We start from the raw sequence: 12,276 nt of genomic DNA, 5'->3' as shown, positions 1-12,276 counted from the left end.
CGTTCGTGTGCCATCAATACCGCAAATCCGCAACCAACTGGTGCTCACCCGCGTCTTAGTGCGCGTGCAAGAGAGCAGCGGGACACGAATGTGGGAGGGGCCTGGCAGACTCGTAAAACAATGGAGTGTACAAACTTTTTTACAGGGGAAAAAAATGAAGGCCACTTACTAAACATACCAAGAAGAGCTCTGTACTAAACTGACAGTTGTTAGTGTTTACAATTTTAGGATTACTGTCATTTCACAATTTTCTACAAAAACAAAATAAACTTTATTTATTACTGAAGCATTACAAATGTTGGCCTGCTACTGGTATAATTAAATTTTAATGGGTAATATATATATATTACCCATATATTACCATACCATACCATATATTACCCATATAATATAATATATACTGTATATATATATATTATAATCATATATATTATTATTAGATTATATATATATATATATATATATATATATATATATATATATATATACTTAGAAATGCTCTTCTGTTCTGACAAAAAAAATATATAATTATATATATTATTATTAGATTATTTTATATATATATATATATATACTTAGAAATGCTCTTCTGTTCTGACAAAAAATATAAATACAACCATAATAACTGTCAGCTATCATGTAGAGTGAAAACTGTTGTGCTGTGTAATTGATGCAACAACCAAAAAAAGTTGTGAGAACCCTGCATGCACTAAGCATGTTATACAACTGTTTCAAGGGTTAAAGCCTTTAGCTCAACTTTATACATACATTTTGAACACATACTGCGGGGTGAAATAAATTTAAATCTAATCTCTTGCTGAATTAGTTTATTGAGTGGAATAGACAAAATATCAGTGAAAATACATAACAAAACACAATATAAAGCTGTAACATGTTTGTGTAAAATAAGTATGTCAAAAAATAAGTAATTTGATTGAATCAGCAAAACATAAATTATTATTATTGCCATTTCTTTGTTGCCCTGGAAGTAGGTTTCGGGTTACTGGCATGTTGAAAGATCCCTCTATGATTTTTATTTGTTTTTTTCCCTACATTTTTGACTGACATTGACTACAATAATCAATAAACAAATAATTGGAGATTGAAGATAATTTCCTTGTGAGAAAAAAAATTCAGCAGGGGATGAAATAATAATTTCCTCATTGTCTGAGGTCAGATTCCCACAGAATACATTTAGTGTTTCATGGATGAAAACATACTCGCTCTCTATTTAGACATCAGACAAAATGTGACTTGTTCTATGACATTGCCTTTATTCCTCTTACATAATAGCGGCACGTGAAACGCTTTCCAGCCTCACGAGCATGTGACTGCCCCCTCTTCCTGCTTGCACGCTAAAAATACTCAGCCTCGTGGCGCCAAACTCACACAGACACAAGAACATGTTTGAATCGTGTTCAGGATATTCAGTGAATCAAGTGGTAATTATCAAAAGATGAGCTGTAAGCATTCAAACAGATCCACTGTGGAGCTGCGGCTTTGCTTCTGACAGACTCATTTAAATAATCGTCTGCCGCCTAAATGTGCAAATCGACAACTGGCTGAAATTTCTTGATCAATGCGTTGATTGGCCCAGCTGTGTGAGGCCTCAATGTTGTCAGAGGTGCGTGTGGGGCTCCTCAGCCAGTTTGACGGCGTGCAGGGCATAATTGATGGCAGTGCTGTTGATCCAGCTCCAGGCTCCTGAAGCTGGATTGTACGTCATACCTTGGACCGACTGCACTGAGAAACCATCTGATGGAGGATGAAGTAAGATGTGGTTCACAATAGAAAAGGAGAAGACAGCAACATGCTGTAAATATGCACGGCTTAATTTCAAACAAAGTAGCGCACTTTCGAGGTTGTAGAACATTCAAATTAACCAAAATTGTTGAGTTCAAATTAGCAAGGTGAATGATTTCACGTAAGATATCCCTCATCGCTGAAGCTGCAGTATTTCAGTCAAAGACATGTTAACCTTACACGTTATCATTTGTTCAGCGTTCTTACAATCAATCGTTATGCATGATTTAAAAAAATAATAATAATAATTGATGCGTGATGCATCATTCATCATTAATCACTGTGCTTGACTTATTTTGAGCACTTGTACAAACGTTAGGGATATTAAAATGGAAATCAAATCAAGAAGGGCGAATACACTTTCTCCACAACGTTGTGACGCATATGGACATGCATTTGTGATGACCCGTATGACAACTTACTGGACTCCAGATGGCGCTCCAGTTCTACAGGGCTGATGAACTTTTCCCAGTCGTGCGTCCCTCTGGGAACGATGCGCAGCAGCTGCTCGGCTGCCACGATGGCCAGCGCGTAGGACAGGTTGGTTTTATTAATGGTGGTGATGAAGAGCGAGCCGCCTGGCTGCACAGGGACAACATGGACGGTTTGTGTTAGAACACGATCAATATTTCATGTACGTAAAGTACTCGAAAAAGTTAGTGCAGAGGTAAAGACAATCCAAAGTTTCTCATAAAAAATCCACGCTACACATTTTGAATAAGAACACGTGAGAACAAAAAGATAGTTGTTAAAACTCATTCACTGCCAGCCATTTTAGAACATTTTAAAATATTCAATACCCACACCTGATTGTGTTCCATGATTATATCTACCAAATGACAGAATCGACACTCTCACATTTTGCCTTTTCCGGTTCTTTTATAATCAATAGCAATAAAAAAGGTAGGTTGCACAAAATGCAGCCATTTCTCTTATGGACTCTCAAACTGTATTGATCTCATATATGGGGCAATGATGTCATCTATTGGTGGTTTTGCATCAGTAAAGTTGTTTCCAAGTTTGACATTTACAGCTCCCACACCCATCCTCATTGAAAAAAGGTAATTGTCAAGTATACACTTCACAATAATATGTTATATGCAGCCAAACTATTCTAAACATGGCATTATGATTAATATTGTGTTTGTGGAATATGAGTTCAGCAGCAAAACCCACTTGTTTTTATCCATCTCACGGCAGCGGCCATTTTGTCACTTGCTATCAACTGAAAATGACATGGCTCAGGTGACAAACAATCATGGCTCAACTGTTTTTTGAAGCTAAGACATGATTGGTTGTCCCCTGAGCAACTGTGATGTAATTTTCTGTCGACAACAAGTGGCAAAATGGCTGCCCCTGGAGATGGATAGAACAGGCGACTTTTGTTCTTTACTCATATTGCACAAACGTAATATTAATCTGAACGTCGTATTTAGACTAGTGAGGACACATACAACATATTATTCTTAAAAAAAAAAATGTGTCAACTTCTCCTTTAAAGTTGGTTAAAGACACTGTCCAACGTTTTGACTCAGAAATAAACACTTCTTAAATACAGGATGTTTAAGCATGAACTCCTTGTCCTCAAACACCCCCCACCCTACCACTGTATTTTGCAATTTTGTGTTTGTTTACTCTCCAGCCAATCGCAGAGTGGGGGGCGTGTCAATGTAGGTAGACTGTGTCCAGACGGGATGTTGAGTTGAGTGACTCAAGTGAAAAAAATAAAGTATACCATAACAAAACGTGCAGCGGATAATGCACGGTCGAAAACTTGAGTAAATCTTGGCTTGGCATTTACCCGCTTCCGAGCTCTGAAGGAACGGCTTGGACTGAAGAGTGACGCAGAGTTGGCCTGCTTGCTATTTGACAGGTTAATGCCAAACAGAAAAGAAAGTGTTAGCTTGCTAATTTAGCGACATGCTAGGTTAAGTCACATTTACAAGGGTAACTTGGCAATATAGAACGAGGGTCGAACTTTTTTTTATATCCTTATATTTACACCTGGCAATAAGTGAAACTAAGCCAGAAGGCTGTAGCAACCTTTGGGGGAGGGTTGCGGGTTGGGTAGTTTCCGACGCTCTGAGCGGGTCATTAAGGCATCACAGACTGTTTTTTTGGGAAGCTACGCGACGTGTGTTGTGGTAGTTGAGCCTGCTGTTTTTGTTAGCTCCACACTTGTCCTGATTATTTCACCATCGTTACAAGGCGAATGTCGTTTTGAACTATTATCCCTGTCTGTGATCGCTGGTGCACAGTCTCGGATCAGTAATGTGACCATTTGCAAGATACCTCGTCACTCACTCTCGCAGCTTGCTGGCTGAGTGCGGTCAGAGGCAGGGGGCGTGAACGTTGAGCTGGTATGGGTTGAACAATGGAAGGGGTCCGTTTTGAATTGTTTGTTTACAAACAGAAACGGTTTGATTACAAACATAAATGGTCAAAACTAAATATAACAAAAATATTGAATTCATGCTCAAAGCGCTCCGTGAGGCTCCCCAGGGCGACATCTAGTGGTCATTAATAAATCTGCTTTCTTCCTTTTATGATTTGCTGGATTTATCAACTTTTCAGTGAAGACAATTCAGCCAAACAATCCAACCCCTTCAACAGTGAACATAATATGACAGTGAACTTGTTTGTTTATAATTGTGCTTCAAAATAAATAAAATAAATACATGAATGTAGAAACAGTGAAAGACAAACAGAAAAAGTCAGGCAGCCAGATGATCTCTTCATTGCCAATTTAAATCTATAAAATCCACTAATGTTTTCCCATTGAGCCACATCAGAGGGAACCTCGCCAGTGTCACCATATGTGCCTCAGACGAACATGCGCACAGGGATACAAAGCAGTAAGTGACTTAAGGGAGCAGCTGCAAGCAGGCACACACCTTCAGCACCTGGCTGCAGCAGAAGGCGAACGTTTCCAGGTCGGCCAGATGTTCCACGACCTCGGACGCTACCACGGCATCGAACAGGACGTCTCCCTGGTGCGCCTCACCTCCCGGCGCATCTGCCGACAGCTCCTCCAGGGTGCAAGCCCGATAGCTGACCCGCTCGCCGAGATCGGGGTCATATGACAAATGCAGCTGTGCCGTGCCAATGCTATCTTCCACTGGGTCGATACCTAAAACAGTGGCTCCCAGGCGACCAAGAGGCTGGGGGAGGAGTGGAGGAGGCGGAGTGTGATAGAGGAGAGATGTTATTATTATCATTGCATACAGGAGTGAAAAAACAAAACAGGAAATGTTGCATTGACACACGCTTGATCTACTTAGGGCTTTAGTAAGTGCATCACCGCAGACAAGTGTTAATCAAATTTTCATCTTTGTCACCATGTTTTTCAAGAGTGATTGATAGAAGTCAGAATTCCCAGAGCCTCCACAGTGACATCTCTTCAAATTGCCTGATTTGTATTCCATTAATGCCTTATGATGTCAAAAGAAAGAATCCGAAGCTTGAGCCTCATAATTCAAAATGTTTTTGAGTTAGGGTCCTTCAAAGTGTGAGTGCCACGCCCACTTTTGAGATCCAGGAATTGCACGTTAAAATTTTGGACCATATTTGGAGGCCTGCATCTTTTGTTTTACGGTAGGTACAGTCAGACCCTGAAATTGTTATATCTATGGATTCTGGCCCATTTATACAATAATCTGCATTTACAAAGAGCAAAGATGTACTATTTTTAGACTTTTACAGTAATAAAGAAATCACACTATGTACCATCACAACAGTCACAGGTTGTCTTCTGAGTGCGCCAAATATCCTGCGCGATAACCTGCAACCAATGATGGCCAAGCAGTTCATTTATTTCAGGCAGCAATCAAAAATAGAATCACTTTCTCCAGACAATACTCAACTAAACCTAGGCTGTCCACAACAGTTAACAACTCATTATAAGTAGTACTACTATAAATTATGTTTGTATCATCTGCAAATAGTATAAGCTTTAGTAGTTGTGATACATTAATAATGTCATTTATATATACATTGAAAAGCTTTGGACCCAACACAAAGCCCTGAGGAACACCACAATGTCAAGTTCTTCTGATGTATATTAACCCATTTTAACATATTGTACCCCTCCTGCGAAGTAACTTTTTAACCAGTCTCCAGCTGTACCACATATATATACCATATTGTTTCAGTTTATTATTAAGGATTGAATGATCTTTTGTATCAAATGCTTTTTTGAAATCAACAAAAATACCATCTGCATATTTTTTCTGTTCCAGTGCATTTGTAATTTATTCTATTGCATCAATTATTGCCGTAGAGGTAGTTCTTCCGGTCCTTCATTTATTATTTTATACTTCTCGAAGAAGTTTTCAAGTCAAGAGTTGAAACGCTTTCCCAACATTTTTGAGAATTGAGGTAATAGGAAACTGGTCTGTAATTAGTAAAACTGTTTGCAATATTTTTTGTACAGAGTTATTACTTTGGCAATTTTAATTTTATTCGGCAAACAAGCAGATTCAAATGATAAGTTAAAGATATAAATTCATGGTTTTACAATATTTAAAATGACTCTTTTAGCCAAAAACATATCAATATCATGACAATGGGTTGATGTTTTGCTTTGGCACTTATGGACAATGTTTATCACTTCCTTTTCATTGGTTGCTGAAAGAAAAAGTGAGGAAGGATTCTTAGTAATAGTTGTGTTTTTGTTGTTGCCTCCATGGTTTGGGATAGCAGCTGTCAACTCTGGGCCAACATTTACAAAGAATTGGTTGGAACTATTTACAACATCATTCATGTTATTGTGTGAACCGTATTTGTCAATAAAATAATTGTTTTTGCAGATTGTTGCTTAATTAAACCATTGAGAACATCCCAAATTCTTTTTATATCATTTCTGTTTTCTGATAATACTTTTCTATAACATAACTGTTTACTGTGTCTGATAATATCAGTTAATTTATTTTTGTATCTCTTATATCTTAATACAGCTTATTTTGTTTTTGATTTTATATACAATCTGTAGAGATTTTTTTATTTTTTTTTACAAGCATTAATTATTCCTTTTGTGAGCCAGAGAGTTTTTCTAAGTCTTTTCCTAGCACAATATTCTTTTCCTGGACAATGTTAATTATGCAAATGACAAAATATATTCACAAATTTACTATAAGCACCGTCAGCATCTTGGTCCATGAAGACTGAACTCCAGTCCAAGCGTACTAAGCTATTGTTCAGGACATTGATTGTTTCTTCATTTCTTATTCTCTTAGAAGTGCATATCATTATGAATCATTTAAGTTTGGTGTGTGTCTTGACCTTTGCCGAACCCTTGACTGACTCACCAAACCTCTGGGGTTTGATTGAACCCAAATTAAGAACCAAGTCATGGCTACCTGTGAGTATATTAGCTCTGTGTTCAATTTAGTAGGCCCATACTTCACAATGAGAATATTTCAGTATTCAGACTGTTTATTTCATTTTTGTTTGGTGGTGTGTCAAAAAAATTCTAATGTAAAATGGGTGTCTTGGCTCAAGAAAGGCTGGGAAACATTGGTCAGGAGTGATTAAGATTGCATTTTTAGTGCCCCCCCATGGACTAAAACTAAAAATGCAGCCTGGTGTGATTTTGCTCGCCCAAAGCCATTGTCTCTCCTACAGCTGATGCTCTCTGATGGGAAGGCTTCCAGTGACAAAAACATCCCCACTTGCATTTGCCACAGACAGACTTAGCGGCTTGCTCCTGTGTCGGCATCTAAATGACAGCCTGTGTGAGCCGCCTAAATACAGGACCTGATTTTGTCTTTCCGGATCACACAGCACAGCTTGTAACTCCTCAGCGTGAATGAAAGCTGAGACAGGCGCTCGGTCCCTACTGAGCAGAGATCAACACAGAATGCAGAAACAATTGTAAACGACCGACCGACTGTCCACTCCACCAAACTGAGACCAGTCAAGTCAACAGAAACGGCAAATGAGTCGGACGTTTCAATGTTTACTGTGACGATGAGCACGGGGCACTGGAAGCACATTTGACACTGTGACAGCGCTTTGTTTTGCACGACAAAGCAATCTGACATCGAAGAAAGTCATTTAAACAATTGCAGAAGATTGTGTTGAAGGGGGACACTTTTGTCTGCTTGTCCTTTTAATACCAGCTCTACAAACATTCACGTACATAAAACACAATTACCTCGGTGAGCAGGCCGCCCCCACAGCCAACATCCAGTATTGTAAATCCGGCAAGTGGTTTTCCAGGATGGCGTGCTTTGTGGACATTCAGCAGATTATCTCTGACCGGGAAAATGAGTAAAAACCATGAATGTTTCACACAAAGACAGAAGCATATTGCAATCTGGGCATAATAATCAATTGATTGCTATGAATGCTGCCAATAGGGTGCACTGCTCTGCTTTAACAATCAGTCTTACTGCACTTTAATTGAAAAGTAACTACTTGTAAAAAAAAACTTTTTCCCAGGTCAGACTCCATACTACGCAGACTGTGGCTTGTAGCTTTCGCTCCCTCCTCCCTCATGCCCTCCTTTTTTCCCATCTAAAAAACTCGGGGCGCTAATTTGCTAGACGCCAGACCTCCTGTTCTGCCTCCATCTGTTGGTCAATTGTTATTTTTCGCATTTCTCGGACTGAAAAGACAAATTCCTTGTGTGTTTTTACATACTTGGCCTGATTATTTATTGTGATTTGTTTTTATGAATTGTATTAGTGTATTTTATGTTTGTTCTCAATTACACTCTAAAAAGAGAATTGTTGAATCAATTTAAGATCAAAAGGATTAAACAATTGACCAACTTAATAAAATTGCTTCAAGTGGTAACACACTATTGAATTTAGTTAATCCAAAATGAATACATTAAGTTTAATGACCTCATCATTAATTAAACTTAATATATCCACTTTGGATTAATTTAATATATCACGAGTCTAGATTCATTTAATTCAATTGTGTGTTACCAGTTGGTAAACAACTCTTTGTTTAATCTTAACCGCTTCAGACCCACATTTTTTCTGCTGGGCAATTTATTTTATTTATGTATTTTTTACTGATTATGACTCTTTTCCCACATAAGAACAAAATAGGGAAACAAATGTGGGGCTGTCTTTAATATGAACATCATGCAAATTAACTTGCGATTGTTATTGATTAGCTAGGATCCAATCATGAACCAGAAGTGTTGACATCATCCAAATTATGCCTTTTTATTGATTTAACATGTGACATGTCCAGTGCACCCATTTATGGGTCTGAAGGGGTTAAATTGGTTAATCAATCCTTTTTTTTTTAGAGTGTATTTGAGAATTGGATCTGTATTTTTTTTTATTGATTATTCAGTTTGAAATGTGGAAACCCTACACACATCAATGGATTAATGAACTGTCACAACAAGCTATGAATCTAATATGTGTTTTTGATGAAATACTGATAGACCTGATAGCCAAATAAAAAATAGTGGGAGTGATGAAAATTGTTTGCTAAACAAGAGGTGGTTCCAAATGCGCATGAGATGATTATAGAAGAAAGCACCACAGCAGCATTAACGATATCACAGAAAGAATGTCAGAAGGTGACAACCCTGCAGAAATAGTGCAAATGATGCGGCGTCTCATTCAGACGTGTCCCCAGGCCAGAGATGCATCAGGCAAATCAGCCACACTCCAAACACGGGCACTGGATATGTCATTCTGTCACCATAGCGACACGTCAACGGCACCAAAGAGATCACAGTGGGGGTGGAGGAGAGCCGCTATGGCCTCCGCGCTGGATGCCTCAAAGTAGTGATTATCATGCTCGGCTCCAGCAGCAGATCTTACCAAAGCGTACACATATGCAGCGCCGGGGACACTCCAATGCTATTGGCTGAAAATATGTCCATGAGTGGAGGAATCTTGTCATCTTCAGTTTATACACCACAAGAAGAGATGCCCCCAGGTTGTGTTTAGACAACCAATATATCTGATAGCCCACTTGGGCAGGACTTCCAAGCATTACATTTTTAAATATATTCATTGCAATACATCATCTGTGCAAACACACCTTATGAAAGGCACTCTCAGGTCATTCATAGCATGAAGGGCCCTGAACTCGCCATCTTCATCCCACCACTTGCTGGCAAGTGAACGGAACCGTTTCAGCTCATCAGGGTCCACTGTGGTTTGATGGACTTCTCTTGTACTTGGCAGGGGAGAAATGCACAAATATTACAAATAGGGCTGATCATGACATCATGTCAATTTGGAAAATGGCTTATGTGTTCTGTTTATGCACAATGACACATGCTAATCACACTGATGTGTAAAAATGAGGGAATTAAGTATTTACACAACTTGTGCACATTATTATCACAGATGAGCTGAGTCTATCTCCGCTAACTTTGGGTGAGAGGTTTGGTACACTAGATTAGAGGCCACCGTGCCTGTGTCCAGCTGCTTCTTGTTTACATCAGAGCGGCCAGCATATTGTGGCAGTCAAGACCACCCTTGTCAATCAGCATAAGTCGGTGTGACAGAAATGTGTTTTCTGAAGGAACAGTGTTCTGAAGAATCACTTGATTGAATCCATAGTTATCAACGTATCGTTGTGATAGAGGAAATGAAAAAGACAGCAAATTAAATGGTGACACTGCAATGTTTAGTCTCCTTTCGGAGCGGTTACATGATGTGGTCCAGGGGTGTCCAAATCAGGTGCTCGAGGTCCACTATCCTGCATGTGTTAGATCAGGGGTGGCCAAGTTCGGTCCTCGAGAGCCACTATCCAGCCTGTTTTCCATGTTTCTCTCCACTAACACACCTGATTCATGATCAGGATCGTTATCAGGCTTCTGCAAAGCGTGCTGATGAGCTGATCATTAGATTCAGCTGTGCTGCAGGAGGGACACATGGAAAACAGGCTGGATAGGGGATCTCGAGGACCGAATTTGAGCACCCCTGTGTTAGATGATTCCTTCCTCCAACACACCTGATTCAAACAATCAGGATAATTAGCAGGCTTCTGCCAAGCTTGCTAATGAGCTGGTCATTTAAATCCGGTGTGTTGGAAGAGGCAAACATTTAATAACATGCAGGCTAGTGGCCATTGAGGACTGGATTTGGACACCCTTGATGTAGTCCATGACAAAAAATATGACGATTTATTTACGCACAAAATTACATTAACTAATGCAATGAACGTGTAGGCCTATACGTGCAAAAATTAGATGTTGTCGATGTTAAAAAGTATTCTTAAATATTTACATTCTTATTGCTTTAACCAATCAAAAAAATTGTAAAAGGACCGTTTAAACAGCCTCTAACATGAACTGCAAGTTTGGAGTTTTAGAGTTCCTATTTCAGCAATTGTTTATCATGTTATGTGCCAATACAAACCTTTACGTTTATGTGGGGAATTATAGGACTAGCTGTTGTTGCGTCAAACAGTAATATGCATCCATTTGTTTCTGACTTTCTTAATGTGTGTAACTACTGTAAGAGATTCTTTTGAGAGGAATGCCATAACACACTCCTTACAGTACCTGGCAGGACGGTGCACGGCGTACTGTTGTGTCCGCCCCCCAGCATTCATTTGGAGCCACAGCGTCCGCCGTTGACACAACACAGTCCAACTGAATCGGTTCCGACCCACGTTACTTTGTACAACACCGCATACGGACCCTGCATTGCGGCTGCATAACCCTAACATGGTACGTCCAAACTTGTTTGCGAACATGTTAAATACAATGACAAATAATACTTGACATTAAAAAGCTGACAGAGTACCGCGGTACTCTAATATAAACGGCTCGTTCAGAAACAAAAACAGAAAAGAGTAGACGAAGCGTTCCTGACGCGCATAATTTATGATGAATCCATTTACGTGGATCGCATGAATGTAACTTTTGTGATGGCTAGGCTAGAAAATCATAATTTTGGTTTTCGCAGGAGTCAATCAACAAGAAAACCAACATTAAATTATAGGAACTGTTGGGGCCCCCGGCCACGAGTACTTGTCATCGCTCTACAAAAACAACACAAAATATTTTGATAACAATATGTAAAATATAGTTGCCTGGTTAGTCAGGAAGCTTTACCTGCATTACCAGTTAATACATAATATGGTTATGCTTGCTAATGTTAAGTGAAGAGAGACCAGCAACATTTTGACATGCCATTTTTATCGTAACCCCCCCCCCACAATTTGCAGGTTAACCCTCTAAATCCGCCCCTATACTGTAGATGGCGCCCAAGCCACTCCACTGGATGGGCACGCCATGCAGCATTGCAGCTACCTGCCTTTGCCTTTTGACAAGAATCGTCAATGGCAAATTACTATTATCACCTGCCAGGCGTCATCTTGGTCTCATGTCAAAATGTGAACAGGACGATTATGACTGTCCAAAAATATATATATAACATAGTAAATGTTTTGGCAAATTAATGCATCAAACACTAGCTATCAATTTACCGTTCTTGATAGAGAACAAACAGCAAGTTGTGCACATCTTACTTAAACACTGAA

General features: G+C 39.3%; 1 protein-coding gene across 1 annotated transcript; it reads right to left on the bottom strand.

The window, feature by feature from the left end:
• Window positions 1-812: 812 nt before the first annotated feature.
• coq3 (coenzyme Q3 methyltransferase) lies at window positions 813-11,916 on the bottom strand. Its single transcript, XM_077576992.1, has 6 exons — window positions 11,294-11,916; window positions 9,820-9,957; window positions 7,958-8,057; window positions 4,698-4,964; window positions 2,226-2,385; window positions 813-1,755 (listed from the first exon to the last, which is right to left on the bottom strand). The coding sequence occupies exons 1-6, from the start codon at window positions 11,485-11,487 to the stop codon at window positions 1,619-1,621; spliced, it is 996 nt and encodes a 331-aa protein (XP_077433118.1). The 5' UTR covers window positions 11,488-11,916; the 3' UTR covers window positions 813-1,618.
• Between the last annotated feature and the right edge of the window lie 360 nt (window positions 11,917-12,276).

This window comes from Vanacampus margaritifer, chromosome 9 (genome assembly GCF_051991255.1).
Source record: "Vanacampus margaritifer isolate UIUO_Vmar chromosome 9, RoL_Vmar_1.0, whole genome shotgun sequence".
NCBI lineage: Eukaryota > Metazoa > Chordata > Actinopteri > Syngnathiformes > Syngnathidae > Vanacampus > Vanacampus margaritifer.
Note: the sequence above shows the minus strand (reverse complement) of the source record. Positions and strands in the feature narration are given on the sequence as shown.